Source organism: Nicotiana tabacum, chromosome 5 (assembly GCF_000715075.1).
Source record: "Nicotiana tabacum cultivar K326 chromosome 5, ASM71507v2, whole genome shotgun sequence".
NCBI lineage: Eukaryota > Viridiplantae > Streptophyta > Magnoliopsida > Solanales > Solanaceae > Nicotiana > Nicotiana tabacum.
Genome location: NC_134084.1, coordinates 109446875 through 109466033, shown reverse-complemented (window position 1 = coordinate 109466033; position 19159 = coordinate 109446875). Strand labels below are relative to the sequence as shown.

Here is a 19159-nt window from a genome sequence, read left to right as displayed (position 1 = left end):
ATCTTGCCATACTACATGCATGTCAAAATATAAATTCTAGTTGATATGGAAGGGTAAATGAGCAATCTAAGGTTGGAAAATGAGGATTATAGTTAATATTTTTTTAGTTTTTACTTTTTTTAAATATTTAAATGAATTTAATTAATTTTTGGCCCACGTGCCAGCCTCGGTCAAGCCTCAAGGGCCAGTGTGATGACTTGGACTGAGCCTATAAGCCTCAATTTTAAATAGGCTAAAAAATCTCAACCCAATCTTACCCAAGTAGTTGGCTGGGTCGGACTGATCTCACGGGCCAAGCCTATTTTAACGGCTCTACTTGTTGATAATCAACGATGTTTATTGTCTAGTGATATTGATACAAACTTTTTACACAATATATGTATAAGTTTGATAACGGGAATATTTATAAGTTTGATTTTTCACTATTGATTCTCTCTTTCAATTTATGTAATAAAAAAATATTTTTTTAATTAATAGATGAAAGTTTTTTATTTCTTTTAGACAATTAAGCGAGGAACTTGTGATATTACTGTACTGATAAAATTTAATTTTCTCCATGTGACGTATTAAGAGAGTGACATGTAGCAAATAAAGCTCTGAAACAGAGATAAGAATGAAGTGGGTCTGCTACTAAGTCTAACCGACCTTTTATCCCAGAAATTATAGTTATCCGATGGTTGAGTATTCGAAGAATTAATGAGTGTATTCGAAGACGCAGTCAACCGCGTCCGGAAATTGTGGTCATCGGACATTACATTGAGTGGTTACTATTATCAAGATTCTCGCTCCCCATTACCTAACTCCATGTGGCCCAAAACTCAAAACGGTATCGATTTCCCCTCCACACGACTATAAGTATCATTTTGTATCTCGAGAGATAGGGCATAAAAAAAAAAGAATACAATTGAGGCTCTTCAGTGTTCTTCCTTACATTATTCTAAGCTCCAGTTATCTCGGAGATTATTAGTGCAATTGTTATTATAGCTCATCGAGGCTTACATCTAATAAGATTACTTTATTTTTGTCTTTATTTTATTTTATTTTATTTATTATATACGATTATCAATTTCTTTGTGCAACTTTCGGATCGAACTGATTTGCTAGCGGCCTTAAGATATAAATTTAATTAATTTTCCAAAATCACTTTTTGGGTCAAATAATTACGATTTGAATTTCTTATCTCTTAATCGTTGTACAAGACAACAAAAGATTATACAACCATTAGTGATCATAATCTAATCCATCCATTACTACTTTAATGACCATGTATGTGCCTTCCTCTCCACTTGAATGAAAGACATGTAGGTGGTCAAGGGGATCAGTTTAATTGCTTTTATGTAATTTTATAAATTATAAGTTTAAAAATGAAAAAGAACTACATCGAAGCCATTACTAATCAAATAAAACTATACATAATATTAAAAGATATTAAAGGTGTTTGGGAAAAATCTTATTTAAAAGGGAAAAAATTAACTTTTAAAGTAACATTCGAGAAGAGAAATGGGAAAGTTGGCAATGATTTTTCTTAATAATTAACCAAAAAAGAAAAAGAAAAGAGGAAGACCTAACATGTCGACATTAGTCAAGACATTACAGGAATTCTAACTCTTGTACAACAACAACTAACAACAAAAAATCCAGCGTATAGAAATTTTAACTCTTATCAATATGTTTAATTGTAACTTCTTGATCTTGGAGCTAGATGATTATGTTATTATCGATAAGTTGTCTTTGGAATAAATTATTTATTTTAATCCCTGACGGTATCACTAGTATGTCACATAAAGTTATAAACAATAATTACTGGGAATCACAAAAGTAGAATCATGCCAATCCACTTCTCTTTCATTTTCAAGCACTACAGACAAGTGAAGAACCCTCCACTTTGCTCATTCCCACCTCATTAAAATCCACCTAAATACTTCCCTCACTTTGCTAATACACAATTCAGCTAGCCTATTGAGTACCCTGAGGTCCAAGAATTGTCAAGATTCAATTTTTATAGTTGTTGGTGCCTGTAATCTTGGATTTTGAACATTTTTAAAGAAAAAAGATTCAAGATTTTGTAATTCTCAGTGCTTATGCAATTACAGAATTGAAGAATTGAAGGCAAAAAAGTTCAAGTTTTGGTTAGTTAAAGCCCAAATTTTGAAAAATACAAAAATGGGTACCTTGAATTTTATGTTTCCCAATTCACTTCTTGATGGTAACTGCAAGATTGTAGCTTTGGGTGATAGCAAACTCAGAAACAATAAAAAGATAAGTTCTTGTTTTGACCCTTTGAGAATTGGGAATTGTACTGATGTCCAGCAGCTTAATGGCTTGAGTTTGGGGCTGAATAAGACTAAGGGAAGAAAAGGGGGTATTGTTTCACAGTTGAAAGCAGTTGTAGATAAAGGAGTGGAGAGCTATGGAGTTGGTGAGGTAGAAGTAAATGAGAGTGGCAACTGTGATGCCATTATTATAGGGTCAGGAATAGGTGGATTAGTGGCAGCAACACAGCTAGCAGTTAAGGGAGCTAAGGTTTTGGTTTTGGAGAAGTATGTTATTCCTGGTGGAAGCTCTGGCTTTTACCAGAGGGATGGTTATACTTTTGATGTTGGTTCATCAGTCATGTTTGGATTCAGTGATAAGGTTAGTTTGTCTGTATACTTTCTTTCTGTTATTTAGATGTCCAAGAAGTAGTATTGATTAGGACCAAGATTTTGAAGCAATGATAACCTTTGATATGCGGTCAGTGCTTTGAAATAGAAAAATCGTTCATAATAATAAAAGATGCTTTAGTTTGGCTCAAGACAGTTGTACTTGTTTGCATCTCAAACGTACCCGCACATTTTATACCACACTAAACTAATGAATGCAAGACATGTGTCTTTTACCGCTGATGGTGCAGAATTTCTGTCATTATTAGTTTATTATAGCCCTTCATAGTACTATATTTCCCTCTCATGTTGTCTTCTGTTGTTTGATTCTTGAAATCAGTTTTTCTTGGGTGCCTTAGCTATGTATACAAGTACTCTTCTAACTATTTTTCTTTTGGATGATATGGAACTACACCTGAAATACTATCTGCTGGTTTATAAGAAAATAATGCAAACTTTTTGAGTTGTAAATCCATTTAACTAACACACTAGTCTAGGAGAAGTATCATAGATATATCTGATGCTTAAGGACGGATCAGTTATAAGTTTCCTTGCATTTTTCCCAAATTTAGGTCTTCCTAGAATTTGTTTGATAACAACTGTTAAACTATGATACAAGGTCTTCTTCCCATATGGTTTCCTGCCCCCCAGCCTTCTTTTGTGATGACATTGCGAAAACAAGAGAATAGATTTTGACAATTCGCAGATACAGTGTCTTATGCCTCGTGCTTTTACATATGCCATGCTATAGAGTAACAAATTCTGAAGAATAGCATTGTAGAAAACCTATTTACACATGTGCATATACTCTGTAACATTTTGGGTCAAGTTGGTGAATACATGTCAAATGTCCCAAGCTTACTGTATATGTAGCAACTAATTAACAGACTGACAAGATATTTCAAGTAATTGTCTGCAGTTGGTTGGTTAATTTAACAAAGCTGGTGATGTCCCCAAAAACCATCTTTTCTCCTATGCAGTTAGTCCTTCCAGTATTTGATGTATGTGTCGTGCATATAATGTTCTTATTCTGATGTCTCTCTTCAAACTTCAGTTTCAAGAACAGTTGTTTCATTGCATCAGTTCACATGTTGCTGTTGTCATCACTTGTTATCTTACCATAGTCCTTATCTGGCAATTATATTTCAGTTCTTACTTTTCATGGTACCATCAACAAGCACACGATACCCATAGGTGGAACGTCTATCAAAAGGTGCACGTACCAAGTCTGCACTAGTATAGCTAACAATGTGTTCATGTTTTGTATGACCATACTATGGAGTAGTTCATTTCCTGGAAGAAAATCATAGCATCCTATTGAATATCACATGGGAATTCGCAAACCAACGTACTATGTTCACAACAAAGCATTGTTAGGTTGTGTTGTAGTGAGGTAATTCCACCTTGTCGACCATCTATCTACATTAACCTGGATCAATGAGGGGCTTTTCTACCCCAGCTGGAGCTCTAAATTTAGATTTAATAAGTGCCAGTGGGTCGAATATTTCCATTCCTTCGTCGAATATGTCTGATGCATGTTTTATGCTCTAGATTGGGCCGTGTTGATGCCTCGGAAGTATCTCAATCTTTCCGAGCTTCTTAGTCTGAAAATACTGGAAGAGACTCTGTTTCAATTGAAGATGTCATCCCAATAACTACATAATTCTATCATTAACATAATTTGTACTGGCAGTGGTGTATACTTTGTTCTGTTGTATGTGGTCTGCAGTGCTTGCATGTGATTGGATGTTTCACATCTTTTGACAGGGAAACCTCAATTTGATAACTCAAGCATTGGCAGCAGTAGGATGTAAATTAGAAGTTATACCTGACCCAACAACTGTGCATTTCCACCTACCCAATGACCTTTCTGTCCGTGTACACCGAGAATATGATGACTTCATTCAAGAGCTTGTGAGTAAATTTCCACATGAAAAAGAAGGGATTATCAAATTCTACAGTGAATGCTGGAAGGTTTGTGGTCATTAAAATTAAGGTGACTGCAGCTTGCTTTAAATTTTGGACTTCCTGATTTAGACTCAAAATCATTTGTTGAATATGGATGCTCAGATCTTTAATTCTCTGAATTCTTTGGAACTGAAGTCTTTGGAGGAACCCATCTACCTTTTTGGCCAGTTTTTTAAGAAGCCCCTCGAATGCTTGACTCTCGGTAATTTCTTTTCTCTTTTCCTTTTAACTTCAAATGTTGTATTTCCTTAGCTGTGCCTTCAGTCCTAATGCTAGAAATGGGTAAAAGAGGTAGTCTAGTGCACTAAGCTCCCGCAATGCTAGAAATGGATGCAGAGAATTGTTTCAAATTGACTTTGTTTCATGCCCTTTTATTGGTATACAAATTTACATTAATAGCAGACAAAGTCCAGAGAAATGCTGTAACTCACACGATAACTGTAGTTGCATAATTAAACAGATGTTCAAGTGATAGTGTTGAAAAAGCTTGTAGAACTCAGTAGTTGCCAAAATTTAATACAGTTCTGAATACAGATTACTCTGATTTTTTACTCTGACCTTTTTCTCAATAATCAAGAAATTCATGACCAAAGATTGTAACATTTCCCATCTTAGGTGGCTTTTGTCATTTTCGCTGATCAAACACAGACTTCGTTCCACTGTATAACGCCAATTAACTTGGTATCCTTTTGCATAAAGATAATGAGATCTTATGCTATCAAATCACCCTTCTTGTGTTTAACAGTTCTGATTTACATACTTTAAATTTTTTGTAGTGCATTTAGTTAGTTTTGCAGTCTGACTGATGGCTCATAAATCATGGAAAATTCCTTCATAGATGTGTTAATACCCAAAAGCGTTCGACTTATGATAGGTTCTTCCTGTCATTCTTGGCATTTGCCAATATCCATCTTGCGGACTAATTTAAGAATAACTCTCCAATTATAGGGTCATTTTTTCATGCTGACATTTGTGCAGCACAGAATGATTGAATATCCTTCTATTGAATCTTAATTTATGCCAATGTTATTCATCACAGCCTACTATTTGCCCCAGAATGCTGGTGACATTGCTCGGAAGTATATAAAAGATCCCGGGTTGCTGTCCTTCATAGATGCAGAGGTGAGGCAAATAATCTGTACAACTTACTAAAAGTTTTGATGATTTCTTTACCTTTTGAAGAATTCAACTATATTTTCTCTTTTGCAGTGTTTTATTGTGAGCACAGTTAATGCATTACAAACACCAATGATCAATGCAAGCATGGTAATTCTGCATTTAACCTTAGGCCTTCTTGTGTTTATTGATGTCCATTTTCTCATGAGTTGCTTTCTGCAGGTTCTATGTGACAGACATTTTGGAGGAATCAACTATCCCGTGGGTGGAGTTGGCGAGATTGCCAAATCTTTAGCAAAAGGCTTGGTTAATCAGGGAAGTCAGATACTTTATAGGGCAAATGTCACAAGTATCATTTTGGACAACGGCAAAGCTGTGAGTTTTGGTCCTAGAACCATTATGAAATTATTGTTAAGAGTGATTATTCCTATTGTGATATGCAAAACTGTTGTTCTGGTGTTCGTATTGGACATGTCTTTGCCGACACTCTGTTAGACATACAGAGACACATGTCACACACACTTTTAACCATCGTCAAATTGTCTTTCCACTGTTTGACCATCAAAAACACTTGTCCTATATAGGTCTTTGGTATGCCTAACTGCATGACGAGCCATTTTAAGATTTAAGGTAATATTAGCGTGTTAGGATGTTAAAATATTTTTAAAATTCGGTAGTAGTATATAGCTAAAGAGGAAAAATGTGAGGACAAAGAAGGAAGAGGGAAGACCAAACATCTGATGTTAAAATGTTATACGTTTTCTATACTTGATTGTAATTGATATATACTGTGATATTTTACTTATCATTTGGGTAGGTCCTACATCCCCTTTAGTTGGATGTCAGTTACGCCCCTGAAAATACAGAAAGTGTCTACATATTTATACATACATGACTAAATTATACGTAACAATATAATGAAAATTGTATTTTTCAATGTCCTAATCGTATCTTGTTTTGCATTTTCGAATGCTTGTTCGCCAATGTGCATGCTAGGCCATTTTCTCAAACTCTTCTTTTTCTTTTAGGTGGGAGTGAAACTTTCCGATGGAAGGAAGTTTTATGCTAAAACCATAGTATCGAATGCCACCAGATGGGATACTTTTGGTTAGTTTTCCTAGAAGCCAGCATAATTTATATGTTTTCTTAAGATTCTTTTATCTTAGAGCTAGTACTGTGGTTTTCTTGTAAACATTTGATACTCTTCAAATCTTGTCTTCTCATGTCAAGTGTCTTACATTGTAGGAAAGCTTTTAAAAGCTGAGAATCTGCCAAAAGAAGAAGAAGCTTTCCAGAAAGCTTATGTAAAAGCACCTTCTTTTCTTTCTATTCACATGGGGGTTAAAGCAGATGTTCTCCCTCCAGACACTGATTGCCACCATTTTACCCTTGAGGTACTATTGGCACTTCAACGGGTTTGTTATCTATCTTTTCCTGTTTAAGGCTCACATTCATAATCTCATGATTTTACAGGATAATTGGACAAATTTGGAGAAACCGTATGGAAGTATATTCTTGAGCATTCCTACTGTTCTTGATTCATCATTGGCCCCAGAAGGACATCATATTCTTCACATTTTTACAACGGCGAGCATAGAAGATTGGGAGGTAAAATTAGTATATGCCTTAAGTGTCTAAGGTAACCTCTAGTGTATCTATGTCATCCTTTTTCTTTTTACTGGAAACTAAAGTACGGATGTTTTTCCTTACTAGGGACTCTCTCTGAAAGATTATGAAGCAAAGAAAGAGCTTGTTGCTGAAAGAATTATAGGCAGACTTGAAAAGACACTCTTCCCAGGGCTCAAGTCATCTATTGTTTTTAAGGAGGTATAAGTCATGATTTTATGAACTGAATAGTTGGTCATAGTGAACAATAATGAGCTTTCTTCAGTACCAAATCGACACGCTAAAATAGTTCATGCCTTGGGGCTTCATCCATTTATATTTATGATTGGACTCTTGTAGGTGGGAACACCAAAGACACATAGACGATACCTTGCTCGTGATAGTGGTACCTATGGACCAATGCCACGCGGAACTCCAAAGGGATTACTAGGAATGCCTTTCAATACCACTGTAAGTGAATCATAACTTCAGTATCTAGTTGCTTTACTGTTCTACTGGTAAATAGAAGCGCACAGAATAAACTGTTCTGTATGGTTTCTGAGCTTACAGGCTATAGATGGTCTATATTGTGTTGGCGATAGTTGCTTTCCTGGACAAGGTGTTATAGCTGTAGCCTTTTCAGGAGTAATGTGTGCTCACCGAGTTGCTGCTGACTTAGGTAAACATGGTTTGACAAGATATTCAATTTTCAGAACTTGAAGGTCCAGATTGCATTTGTCGTGATATCTTTATTACACATAGCTCTACTATATTTTACTCTGTGACCTTCAAAATGTTCTCGCTAGGGAGGTATTGACTTAATATGTGCCAATCAGCAATAAGTGGTCTTATTACTTTGGTTATTGATGAAAAGTTTTGTTTGATATCCTATAATCTAATATAATATGCTCATCGATATGGAATTTACGTATCTTATATTTAGTTTATATCCATATTTCCATAAAGTCTGATTTTGATATCCTCGTTTTTCTGTCACAGGATTTGAGAAAAAATCAGAGGTGCTGGACAGTGGTCTTCTTAGACTACTCTGTTGGTTAAGGACACTAGCATGATATCTACTCGTTAAGTTAAAAACAAGCATACGGCAAACTTCTCAACAATTTTTTTTTTAAAAAAAGAATAAAAGCATATGACAATACTTTGGCAGTCTAAGTGATTGGCTTCTTTCAGAAACATTTTCATATAAGGCACGGGTTTATTTTGTTGGGCGGTGCATTGGTTAGTGCCAAATTTTTTACTTTAATAGGTTATTACCTCTTATCTTCTTATTTAAATGAACTGGAAATGAGGTCCAATTCAGGTCACAAGATATTGAGAGCTGTTTTGATTTGTAAATCTATTCAATGTCTACTGTGGATCATTTGCTATAACATTCTGGTAACATTCAGATCCATAGTTATGGAACAAAGAAAATTCCCAGGTATATGTTGTATATCACATTGATGCAAACGTTATTCTTCTATGACAATCATTTATGAAATATTGCTACACCAGTCCAGAGGTACAAAGTAGCAACAAGAATACACTCTTCAGTCCACTTGGCATCTATTCTGGTCCATTATCAGAAAGTTTATCTTCCAAAAGGAACATTAAATCATCATGTCAACATTACTATAGCAATCAAGTATAAAAATCTCAAGATCCCTAAAATGAGGTACTCACAAGAAATGGTATCGAATGCGCATTATATGTGTTTTTAGCTACCTAGTAGGCAATGGCGGCTCCATAAGTTTGTGGCGTAAAGCGAAATTTAATAAGAGACATTATACTTTTTTATTAGTATATATGCACACATGACACACTTATACAAAAAAAAAGATAGTGTTGACATTTTTTCATACTTGTTATTTATAGTATAACATGCTTAAATGATGAAACTTTTAATTTCACATAGTAGTATTATTTTTTATATTAGTAAGAGGTAACTTTAAAAAATTGGATGTAAGACATGTATTTTCAATATGTTACCTTTGATTTTGTTGTAAAAAAATATATTTACTAATATGAAGATCTAAGTAATTTAATTCAAAGTTCTAAAATATTTTTAATGTTAAAGAGTAGACACTCTTCCTTTCTTTCTTTTGTCCAAGGTTTATTGTATTTTTTTTTTTGCAAACTTTAATATTGTCTAACTTGAAATAAAATCATAAAATCCATTATTAAAAAATTTTGGGGACCTAAATTAAAGCTTTACTAGTCTCCTAATTGAGCCACATGTACATCTCCTGCTAGTCTCAATCAAATTTTATACAGTCTCAATTAAGATAAGACAACAATCAGTGAATGTGTTATTTAGTTACCAAATGTGAATGAAGCTGTTGAATAACACATTCATGGGCATTGGTCTATAAATAATTGTTGATCATTAATGAGGGCGGCTCAACGGAACTGGTGGCTTAAAACTAAAATATATTAAAAGACCCTGAAATTTCTTTCATAATATCCATATAATATTGAGACAAAAAGAGTGGTAAGAGAATAACGTATAATATGTGGGTTAGGCGCAAGTCATATGGTGTTGAACTCCCTGTAAAAAAAATATAGCATTAAATGAAAATGGTAAAAGGATTGAGCCTATTATCGATCGTGTTTTGAACCTTATGATAATTGTCTCTGGGATTTCTTAGTTAAAAAAAATGAGACACAAAAGAACTTGATTACTGATATGAGGATCTATCAAATGTGACAAAACGGAATAGCTAATTTAGAGAATTTGATTTTAAATTAGAAAGCAAAATAGTAAAAAATATGAAAAAAGAAAGAAAGAAAAATAGAATTGATGAGAAGATAAATATATTATTTAATTTAGTGAGAGAAAAGTTTTATCCTATTAACTCATTCAATCCTACATCTACCAAATTTAAATAAATATTAGAATTTAAAATATTTTATCAATAATTTTAGAAATATAAATTACATATATTATATAATGATATAGTAGTACTTTATATTTTTGGGGCCTTAAATATTTGGGGGCCTAAGGCAAAGCTTCACTTGCCTAACTCTAGAGCCGCCCTTGCTAATAGGAAAACTGAAATTACAACATTGTATGTTATTTCTGACTTGGATATGTACACTTCAGAACCTAATCCAACTAATCAGAATCCTAAATTAAAAAAATACTACTCATCATCAGACCAATTTTAACTAGAAACAAAAAGTTAGACTCCACAAATGAATAATTCATATTACTAAAAGAAAGAAAGCTATTGCCCCAAAATCATCTAAGTGGGTAACAGGACCTATAATGGCTGCATGTAGAGGAAAGAAAATCCTTGTGAGCAAGTAGCAGTACCACAGCTTCTGTTGAAGATGCATATTGAACCAAAGTAGCCAGGCTAGAGGTTCAATGGAACACAGAGTATAAAGTTCTGTCTGAACTGTTTCTGCTGAATCTACAGTAAGAAGGTAATCAACTGGTTGAGCAAGCATAAATCTAAAAGGAGTGATATTTGTGAACATTGGTTCCGTCAACAGAAAGAAACAAACAAATAAAAATACAAAATCGAATGCTAAACAAAGTTGCCCTTTCATCTCTGATGAATGACTAATCTTTACAGCATAACGCAATCCATATTTTTGTTTCACACACTCCTGTGGATGTAATACCAATGCCTGACTAATCTTTACAGCATAATGCAATTGAAGTTTCTTGTTTCACATACCTACGTGGATGATTTACACAACCAATATATGTGTAATCAGTGACATCAAGTTTACCAGGCTTTAAGGCCTATGGTATACCAATGCTTACACTCTTTTGCTTCTCTTCTCACCAAAGCCAGTGTCTTGCATCATCGCCACAAATTCACTGTAATCGATGCGTCCATCCTAAAAAAGAAAAATAGGTACATGAATGTTATGATCTTATATATGCTTTTATGTCTGACCATGCACATTATATATCTGCAAGATATTAGAAATAGAACACTGAAGATGAGAATAATAGGGTTTACATTATCTTGGTCAACTTCACGCATAAGCTCTTCAATGGGGATATCGCTCAAACCAAACTTATCACAAGCCTTTTGGAGCTCATCCTGTGTGATATATCCACTACCATCTTCATCAAAATATGAAAAAGCAGCATACATGTGATCTTCCTTCTGAATTTTGTTTAAATGGAGCATAGCAGCTAGAAACTCTCCATAGTCAATGGTACCACTATTATCAATATCCGCCTGAATTATCCAAACACAGAAAGGTTGTTTAGTAAGGATCTTTTTGACAGTTTATTTTTAAGAAGATCTGATATGCTAACATGATTTGCAATGCTGTTTAAAGCTGTCTATGATGTACATAAGACTGCTCTGGAACATAATAAGAAGTATCACTTACCGCTTGCATTAAGCTAACTATTTCTGAATCCTTCAGATCGGCACCCACTCTTTCCAAACCCTTTTTCAGTTCTTCTAGCGTAATATTTCCACTGTTATCTGTGTCTATCATTTTGAACATTTCCTTTAGTCCTGCGATTTCCTCTTCAGACAGACTTTCAGCAATTACCTAAAAAGCAAACAGAAATTGCTCAAGCATACCAACTAAAAAACACTTTGATGCAGTAATATGTTTCAATGTCCTTTTCCTGTTCCTGATTTAAAATTAGCGAGAAATGTGTATAAGTGTGGCACATATATATTAGGAAATATAACCAAATACAGGCCAATTAGGAAAGAAATGGATATTAGTAATTAGATAGCCATGGCATTTTCTTTCGTGAAAGGATTGGCACCCTTGTCTTTCTGCAGAAATGCAATGAATGCCATTACTCAGGTAAACTCAGCAACGATAGGTCTGAACAATTAGAATAACTTACTCTGACTGCTATCTTCTTTAATTTTTTCATTGCAGAAAACTGATTGAGACGACTTAGAACAGCACAATCAAGAGGCTTATCTGGAGCAACCCCACCAACACGCACCCATGGATGACCTGGCATAGATAATACATATATATGTATCATTCATGTAAAAGAGCATTTTAATGTGCTTGTTAAGCAAATAAACAGGCAAACATGATGATGTCGTTCTAACCAATCTTTTAAGTATAAGTGTCAAATTTCTACCAATTTACAACTCCTTCTTCCATCACCTCTCCCCTACGTATTCGTCTCTGTTAATCTGTCGCTCAAAGAAGCACATATAGAAGTATCTGAAATCATCTTCATACTGAAATCTTTTTAACATTATAGAGAGGCCAAAAGGCAAAGCAAGAAATCCTAGCAAGAAGCTATAACGCTTAGGAAGATAGGTCCTCTGATTACGTGTGTCTGAAGTCTCAACCAGCCAACAACTTGGCCAAACTCCAAATCTATAAACACTAAGCTGCACATACCACTAATTTAATTCAATTTTTTTTCTTAACGTTATCTGATTTCAAGGGGTAGAAGAAAATTTTGATGTTTACATGTCCTCTATTGCACATATAGCATGCACATGAGCGGATGTATATCCAGAAAGAAAAAGCAGGAACTTAAATATATCTGGTTCCTTAATGGAGCAGATGCAGCGATCAGGAAAAGCTATTGTCAGCGCTGAGTGCTACCAGTTCCATGAACTAAACTTTTTGGCATTTCGAGTTACTCTCATCAAAACTAAGTGATCTTCCATCCTTCTTTAAATAACATTAGAAATCATAGTAAAACCTAGACTTTTCAACAACAGAAATAAGAATATTTTTCCAACAAAAGTACAGAAGAATTTTAAGTAAGTTGTATAATAAGAATGACTTTAGAAGCATATCAAGACAGTTGATAATCTACAAGCAATTGATCCAGAGGACAAGGCCATATGATGCAAAGAAGAAAGGATGAGAAGCATCATTATATACTGAAAACATACATAACACCAAGAAGAGCATAAAGGATCAGACTGGTGAATACTGCATCTTACAAAGAACTTCATGGGCTGTCAACCGCTTTTTGGGATCTCTCACAAGCATTTTTCTGACTAGATCTTTTGCACTTTCTGATATAGTAGGCCAAGGTTCTGATACAAAGTCGAGTTCCCCTTTTAAAACCTGTTCAAATATTCCTTGCTCCGTCTCTGGTGCAAAACATCAAAATTCATAAGCCACATGGTCTTCATGTTGCTTCAAGGATTATAAAATCAGATTGCAAAGGAAAAAAGTTAAAAAAAACTTACCATCCCAAAATGGAGGAACACCACTAAGTAGTATATAAATAATGATTCCTGCACTCCAAATATCACACTCTTGACCATAATGCTTCCGCAACACTTCTGGCGCCACATAGTAAGGACTTCCAACGACATCACCAAAGGTTTCACCTGAGTGCACCATATTTGTATTCTTGATTAGGTGAAGGAATACAGCTCATAAAACAGCTAGAGGAAACCAGATGAACAGCAACTGATTCTTATAATTTCATTTTATCTGAAATATCTAAAGCAAAACTAAAAAGATAAAGATTAAAATGAAAGTAATAGTAGTCGCCTATTGTATGAACAGTAAACACTCTGCCTTAATAAGCTTAATGTGAAAATAGGTATGAAAATAGCAGGTCATATTATTGTGTGACTTCTGCTCTAAGAAAAGGCAATGTCAAGCAGACACCCTACGATTCTTAAGTTACGAAACAAGATAGAACAGCCCATACTAACATACCGAAAATCAAGCAAGTAAATGCTAACAAAGAGCAATACCATTTTCTCCATTTTAGACTTTATCACTACTTTCAAAGATGTCTTTATAAGTACATTCATGCTCTTTGCTACTATTAAATTAGGATTAGACTAGTTGAAACTTAAAAGAATCATTAAGAACAGTGTATAGAACATGTTTAATGTTTATGTTATGGTGGAAAGTCTAGAAAATCATTAACAATATTGTTTAAGTATAATGATTCTTTTTAGAATATTTCTAATGAGTATCTCATAATAATTAATAATCCCAAGAATTAGAGAATTTTCCTCATATTGTGGAGCTCAAAACTCCTAAGATAGGAACTTCCAATATGTTGTTAATAACCAACTTCAAAAAGAGTTTTTTGCTCTCTTCTTTTCTTTTTTCGCATGGTATTAGAGTCTTTACAATTTTGGTAGAGACTTAAGTAGTGTCTGCCTACAACAACTACACCTCCATCTCAAAACTCATATTGCAGATTGCCTTCCTACTAATGACCAGAATTATGCCATACGGTTTTATTTTCTTGTCATAGTTATACTATTATTATCTTTTTGTGATGACAGCTCTAGTGGTACTACTTCTCTTTCTGATAATCCTTCTTGCAGCACCACACCTTTTTCCGATAATCCTTCCTGTAGCACTGTACCACTTTCTAATAATTATTCCAACAACACCATGCCTATTTTCGCTAATATTCTGGTGACACAACTCCTATTCGGACCAGCATTCCACCCACAATCTAGTCATCCTCTCAACAATAACTGTTCTGGATAACCGAACCGTGCCTCTTTTCGGTGGTATTGTGTCTTTAGCCAGCGTCTTGGCATCATCAAACAACTTTTCCAGTGAAACTCTTCAGCCACCAATTCGAACTATATCCTGGAGATTCGAGTCACAATTTCTCTTTCCATTGATTGAGGATAGATTTTTTTCTGTGTGCAGTGAGAATCACTTTTTCTGCTGTGCAATTACCAGTGGCTTTCTGGCAAGAAAGATTTTCAGCAACACTTATTCTGACTCAAAGCTCCAATAAGAACCTCTCTTATACGTTGTTAATAACCAATTTCAATAAAAGTCTTTTCAGAATTCTTTTCCTTTTCACAAGATCCATGGGGGAGTTGCTTTCCCACAATGAACAAAGTATAGAGATTTCTAAGATTGGTTTGTAAATTCTTTCAAAAACAACTCCTGCAGCTATTAGGGATGCATGGATAGAACACCTATCAGGTGTGGTAATAAGAGTTTAATATTAGAAAGCCTTAAACCTAAATGTAACCCACTCTTGCGTAACAATTCAATCGCCTTCTGGTATTACAAAGCAATCATAGGTTCATACATTGGAGAAAGAGCCAAGGCATAAGCAGTACTGGCGGCAGAAAGTTCACTGAAAGCAAGAATTTAATAAGAAAACACTTTTTGCCTTGCCTATCTTTAAGCATTTAATTATATTATAGACTCTCCAGTGAGTTACAGATAATTGACAGACTTGGGGGGCAATATTAATGCCAGTTTTAAGGAAATTGTGTTTTCAAGAGAATACCTGGCCTAAAGAACACTGATAACCCGAAGTCAATCGTCTTCAACGGTGACTCTTCTTGCTGATCGACGAAAAGAAAGTTTTCAGGTTTGAGGTCCCTATGCATAACACCCAAGGAATGGCATGCTTCTACAACACCTACTATCACCCTTGCAAGTTCAGCTGCTTTCTTCTCTGAATAATGCCCCCTCTGTATAATCCTATCGAAAAGCTCTCCACCTACACAAAGCTCCATCACAACATGAACCGCAACAGCATCCTCGTATGCCCCCACAATTTGAACAACACTAGGTTGTCCTGCCAAGTGATGCATTATCCGAATCTCCCTCCTTACATCCTCCACATCCTCCTCAGTGTTCAACCTTCTTTTAGCAATAGACTTACATGCAAATTCCTTCCCACTCGACTTCTCTACACATAAAAACGTTGTCCCAAATTGCCCTTGTCCTAACTTCCTCCCTAAACTATAAATTTCCTTCAAATTACCTGTTTTTCGTCCTAAAACAGATTCAATCTGAAGCCCCAGACTCGACACTCTCTTAACATGACCAGGCTTGTTCTGTTTCACGCCCTCCACGGGCTTATTGACAGTATCATTAGCATCTGTGTTGTTATTCCTAACCTCCTCTTTAACACTTATTTGTGTATTATCTCCACTTATCATAAGGTGTGGAGGTGGATTACTTTGAATACAAGATTTGTTATCATCAGAACCTTTTGCATCATTTGTATTTGATGAATCAACTGAATTCTCTTTGCTTTTTTCCCCTTCATTTGGGAGTGGTAAATTTTCTGATTGATTAGGTTTCCACACAGCTGCAGTAACAGATTGTAAGAACCCATTGTTAGCCAATTTGGGTCCTACACAATTATTCCCCATCCAAAAATAAAAAATACCAAAACAAATACTACTAGCTCAAATCAAAATCTCAACTTCTCCCAAACTCCAATACCATCTAAACATGCCATTGCTGATTCATCAAAATTCAACAGAAGCCTTAATGAAGCCCTAATTTTTTTTATCCCAAAAATTAAATACTCCACTATAATCAAAATCAGCCGAACTACTCATATATTAAATCACTCGATTGCACAAAAAGCGTACCAAAAATCTGAATTTTCTGAAAATTTAAGAATTGAACAACAGATGATGTCTCAAATATCGAAGCTGGCAAATGAAAATGATATCTTAGGGATTTGGAAGAAATTGGGGAGAAATTAAATGAGGAGAAATTGTTGGAAATGGTGAGGAAATAGAAAAGATGAAATGGATTGGATGGGTAGTTTTGGTAATTGGAATAATATTGATGATCAGTTCGTTAATTCTGTTAACGATTGGAGAATTGTTTTTTCATGCATGAATTATAGCCTCTTTGGCCAAGCTTTTTTTTGGCCAAAAGTTTTTTTTTTTTTTTTTTACCAAAAGCACTTTTGACAAAATATTGAAGTGTTTGGCCAAGCTTTTGAAAGTAAAAAAAAGTACTTTTGAGGAGAATCAAAAGCAGTTTTGGAGAAGCAGAAAAAAATAGCTCCTCTCCAAAAGTACTTTTTTAAAAAGCACTTTTGAGAAAAATACACTTAGAAACAGTTTTTAAAGATTGGTCAAACACTAATTGCTGCTCAGAAGTGCATTTTCAAACTAATTAGTCAAACACAAACGGTTTCTCACCAAAAGTACTTTTGGAAAAGCACTTTTGAAAAAAAACATCTCTCAAAATAAGCTGATTTTTGCAGCTTGGCCAAACGGGTTATTAGCATGCAATCACATTTTTCAACCTACCGCTACGTACAGGATTTTTATTTTTTCCTTTTCACACAACTAACAAAAAAATAAGAAAGACTAACGGATTTTTTTGGTTCGGAAACAAGTTAACTATGAATTAAAAATATAGGATTATTATGTGATGATTAATAATGAAATAATGGTTGTTGTTATTATTATATAGGAATTATGTACTTCAAGGGCATTTTTGTCTTTCAATAGTCTAATTTATTTCACTTTTTATGCCACATAAAATAACACATAGTTCCGGTATAACTTATACAAATGTTATTTATGGTGAATTCAATGAGAAGATTAAACAACCAAATAGAATGTTAGAGTAAATTCAAACTCGTAACACTTTGATATTGTCTACATCTAATATATTTTACCTCATGAATGTAAAATAAATTCTTAGGATGTGAATGCTATAATTTTTAAGATGCAAGCTTTATATTAGGCTAAGCAAATAAAAATTAAAGTTTAGTCATTGTTTAACCAAAAAAGTGCTTAACCTTTTCTTAAAACGAATTAATGAGAGAATAGAGGGTGAATCCTAGTTAAATATAATAACCGCTAGATCTAACGTTTAGATGTATCGATGATGTAGGGTTGAATCCGAAATTATTGTATACCAACTACAAATGCTCAATGATTGTCAATGAATATGATAATAAAAACATGCAATAAATGTAGATAATGACAATAAATGTAATAATAGGAAGACTATCACCTTGTTCTACCGCCATATCCTTACCACCTGAAGGGGGCGCCTGTTGACATCCAATTTTGTCAGTCCTTTCTTCCAAATTATTTCTTTAAGCTTCTAATATCACTAATAATATAAGGTAGTTATTCTACTATTTATTTTAATACAAATTATGCCTATTTGTTATTATTATTAAAACTCTTACTATACCCGTTGTTGTTGTTGTTGTTATTATCACCATAGAAACACATTTTTCTCTTTATATAATTAATTAATAATATCTTTTTAATTAAACATCTTATAAATATTTACACTTGTGATGATGTTTTACTTAACAATTAGTGTAAGTTATCTTGTAAATTTAAATTCTAGCTACCATAATTATTTTAAGTAACATTAAATAGTTTAACTAATAATATTATGTAGTATTATATAATGTGGCTAATAAAATCATTTTAAATCTAAATAGAAGCCGAAAGAAATATACAAGAAAGGAGGAAAAAGATCAGCACTCAAGGCCCAAAATTTCGGCCAAATTAGCCCAGTAATTAAGCCTCCTACCAGCCCAATTGCAAGCCCAATCTATCAAAGGCCAAACCTGCAATCCCACATATCTCACCCTAGAAACAAAAGAATCAGATTTTTTTAAATCTCCTTCTCTTCCTACCACCCCCCTTATCAACCCTTTCCTCTTCTATGCCAAAGTTCAGCTCGCTTTTGACCATGGCAGAAGCTTTCCCCCTCCAATTTTGAGTAAGTCTTCGTCCCTCTCGATTTTCCCATCAAAACCCATGACTTTTTCTTCTCTCTCGTCTGCAACGAGATTTGGTCAACACAATAAGGCATAAGCCAAATTATTGTGACCACCCGGCCGGTCGTCTTAAGAATTAACGCTCCGATCCCCTATTAACTGTTTTTTTCGTGTTTATTTTTGCTATTGTGAGTTGTCAGGATGAATTATTTGGAGTTTCAGAGAGTTTTGAGACACTTAGTCCCTAAATGAGAGCTTAAGTTTTGGAAATTTGACCGTAGTTGGAACAATATGAAGAAGGCATCGGAATGGAATTTCGATGGTTCCGTTAGCTCCGTTGGGTGATTTCGGGTTTAGGAGCGTGTTTAGATTGTGCGTTGGAGGTCCGTAGCTAATTTAGGCT

General features: G+C 34.4%; 2 protein-coding genes across 3 annotated transcripts; one reads left to right on the top strand and one right to left on the bottom strand.

Annotated features, from left to right (window-relative positions):
• The first annotated feature begins 1763 nt into the window (after positions 1–1763).
• LOC107791326 (prolycopene isomerase, chloroplastic) lies at positions 1764–8765 on the top strand. Of its 2 annotated transcripts, XM_075253938.1 has the most exons (14): positions 1821–2400; positions 2474–2634; positions 4410–4616; positions 4713–4812; positions 5650–5732; positions 5820–5876; positions 5949–6101; positions 6755–6833; positions 6972–7120; positions 7200–7334; positions 7440–7553; positions 7692–7802; positions 7902–8010; positions 8331–8765. In XM_075253938.1, exons 2-14 carry the CDS (start codon positions 2614–2616, stop codon positions 8402–8404), a joined length of 1392 nt encoding a protein of 463 aa, XP_075110039.1. In that variant the 5' UTR covers positions 1821–2400; positions 2474–2613; the 3' UTR covers positions 8405–8765. The 2 variants fall into 2 exon arrangements, with proteins under 2 accessions (XP_016468851.2, XP_075110039.1); XM_016613365.2 differs by having other exon boundaries at positions 1764–2634.
• A 2014-nt stretch (positions 8766–10779) lies between these two features.
• Positions 10780–16894, bottom strand: LOC107791325 (calcium-dependent protein kinase 20). The gene is made up of 7 exons (XM_016613364.2): positions 15538–16894; positions 13496–13639; positions 13244–13396; positions 12169–12284; positions 11691–11858; positions 11309–11533; positions 10780–11183 (listed from the first exon to the last, which is right to left on the bottom strand). Exons 1-7 carry the CDS (start codon positions 16412–16414, stop codon positions 11103–11105), a joined length of 1764 nt encoding a protein of 587 aa, XP_016468850.2. The 5' UTR covers positions 16415–16894; the 3' UTR covers positions 10780–11102.
• Positions 16895–19159: the final 2265 nt, after the last annotated feature.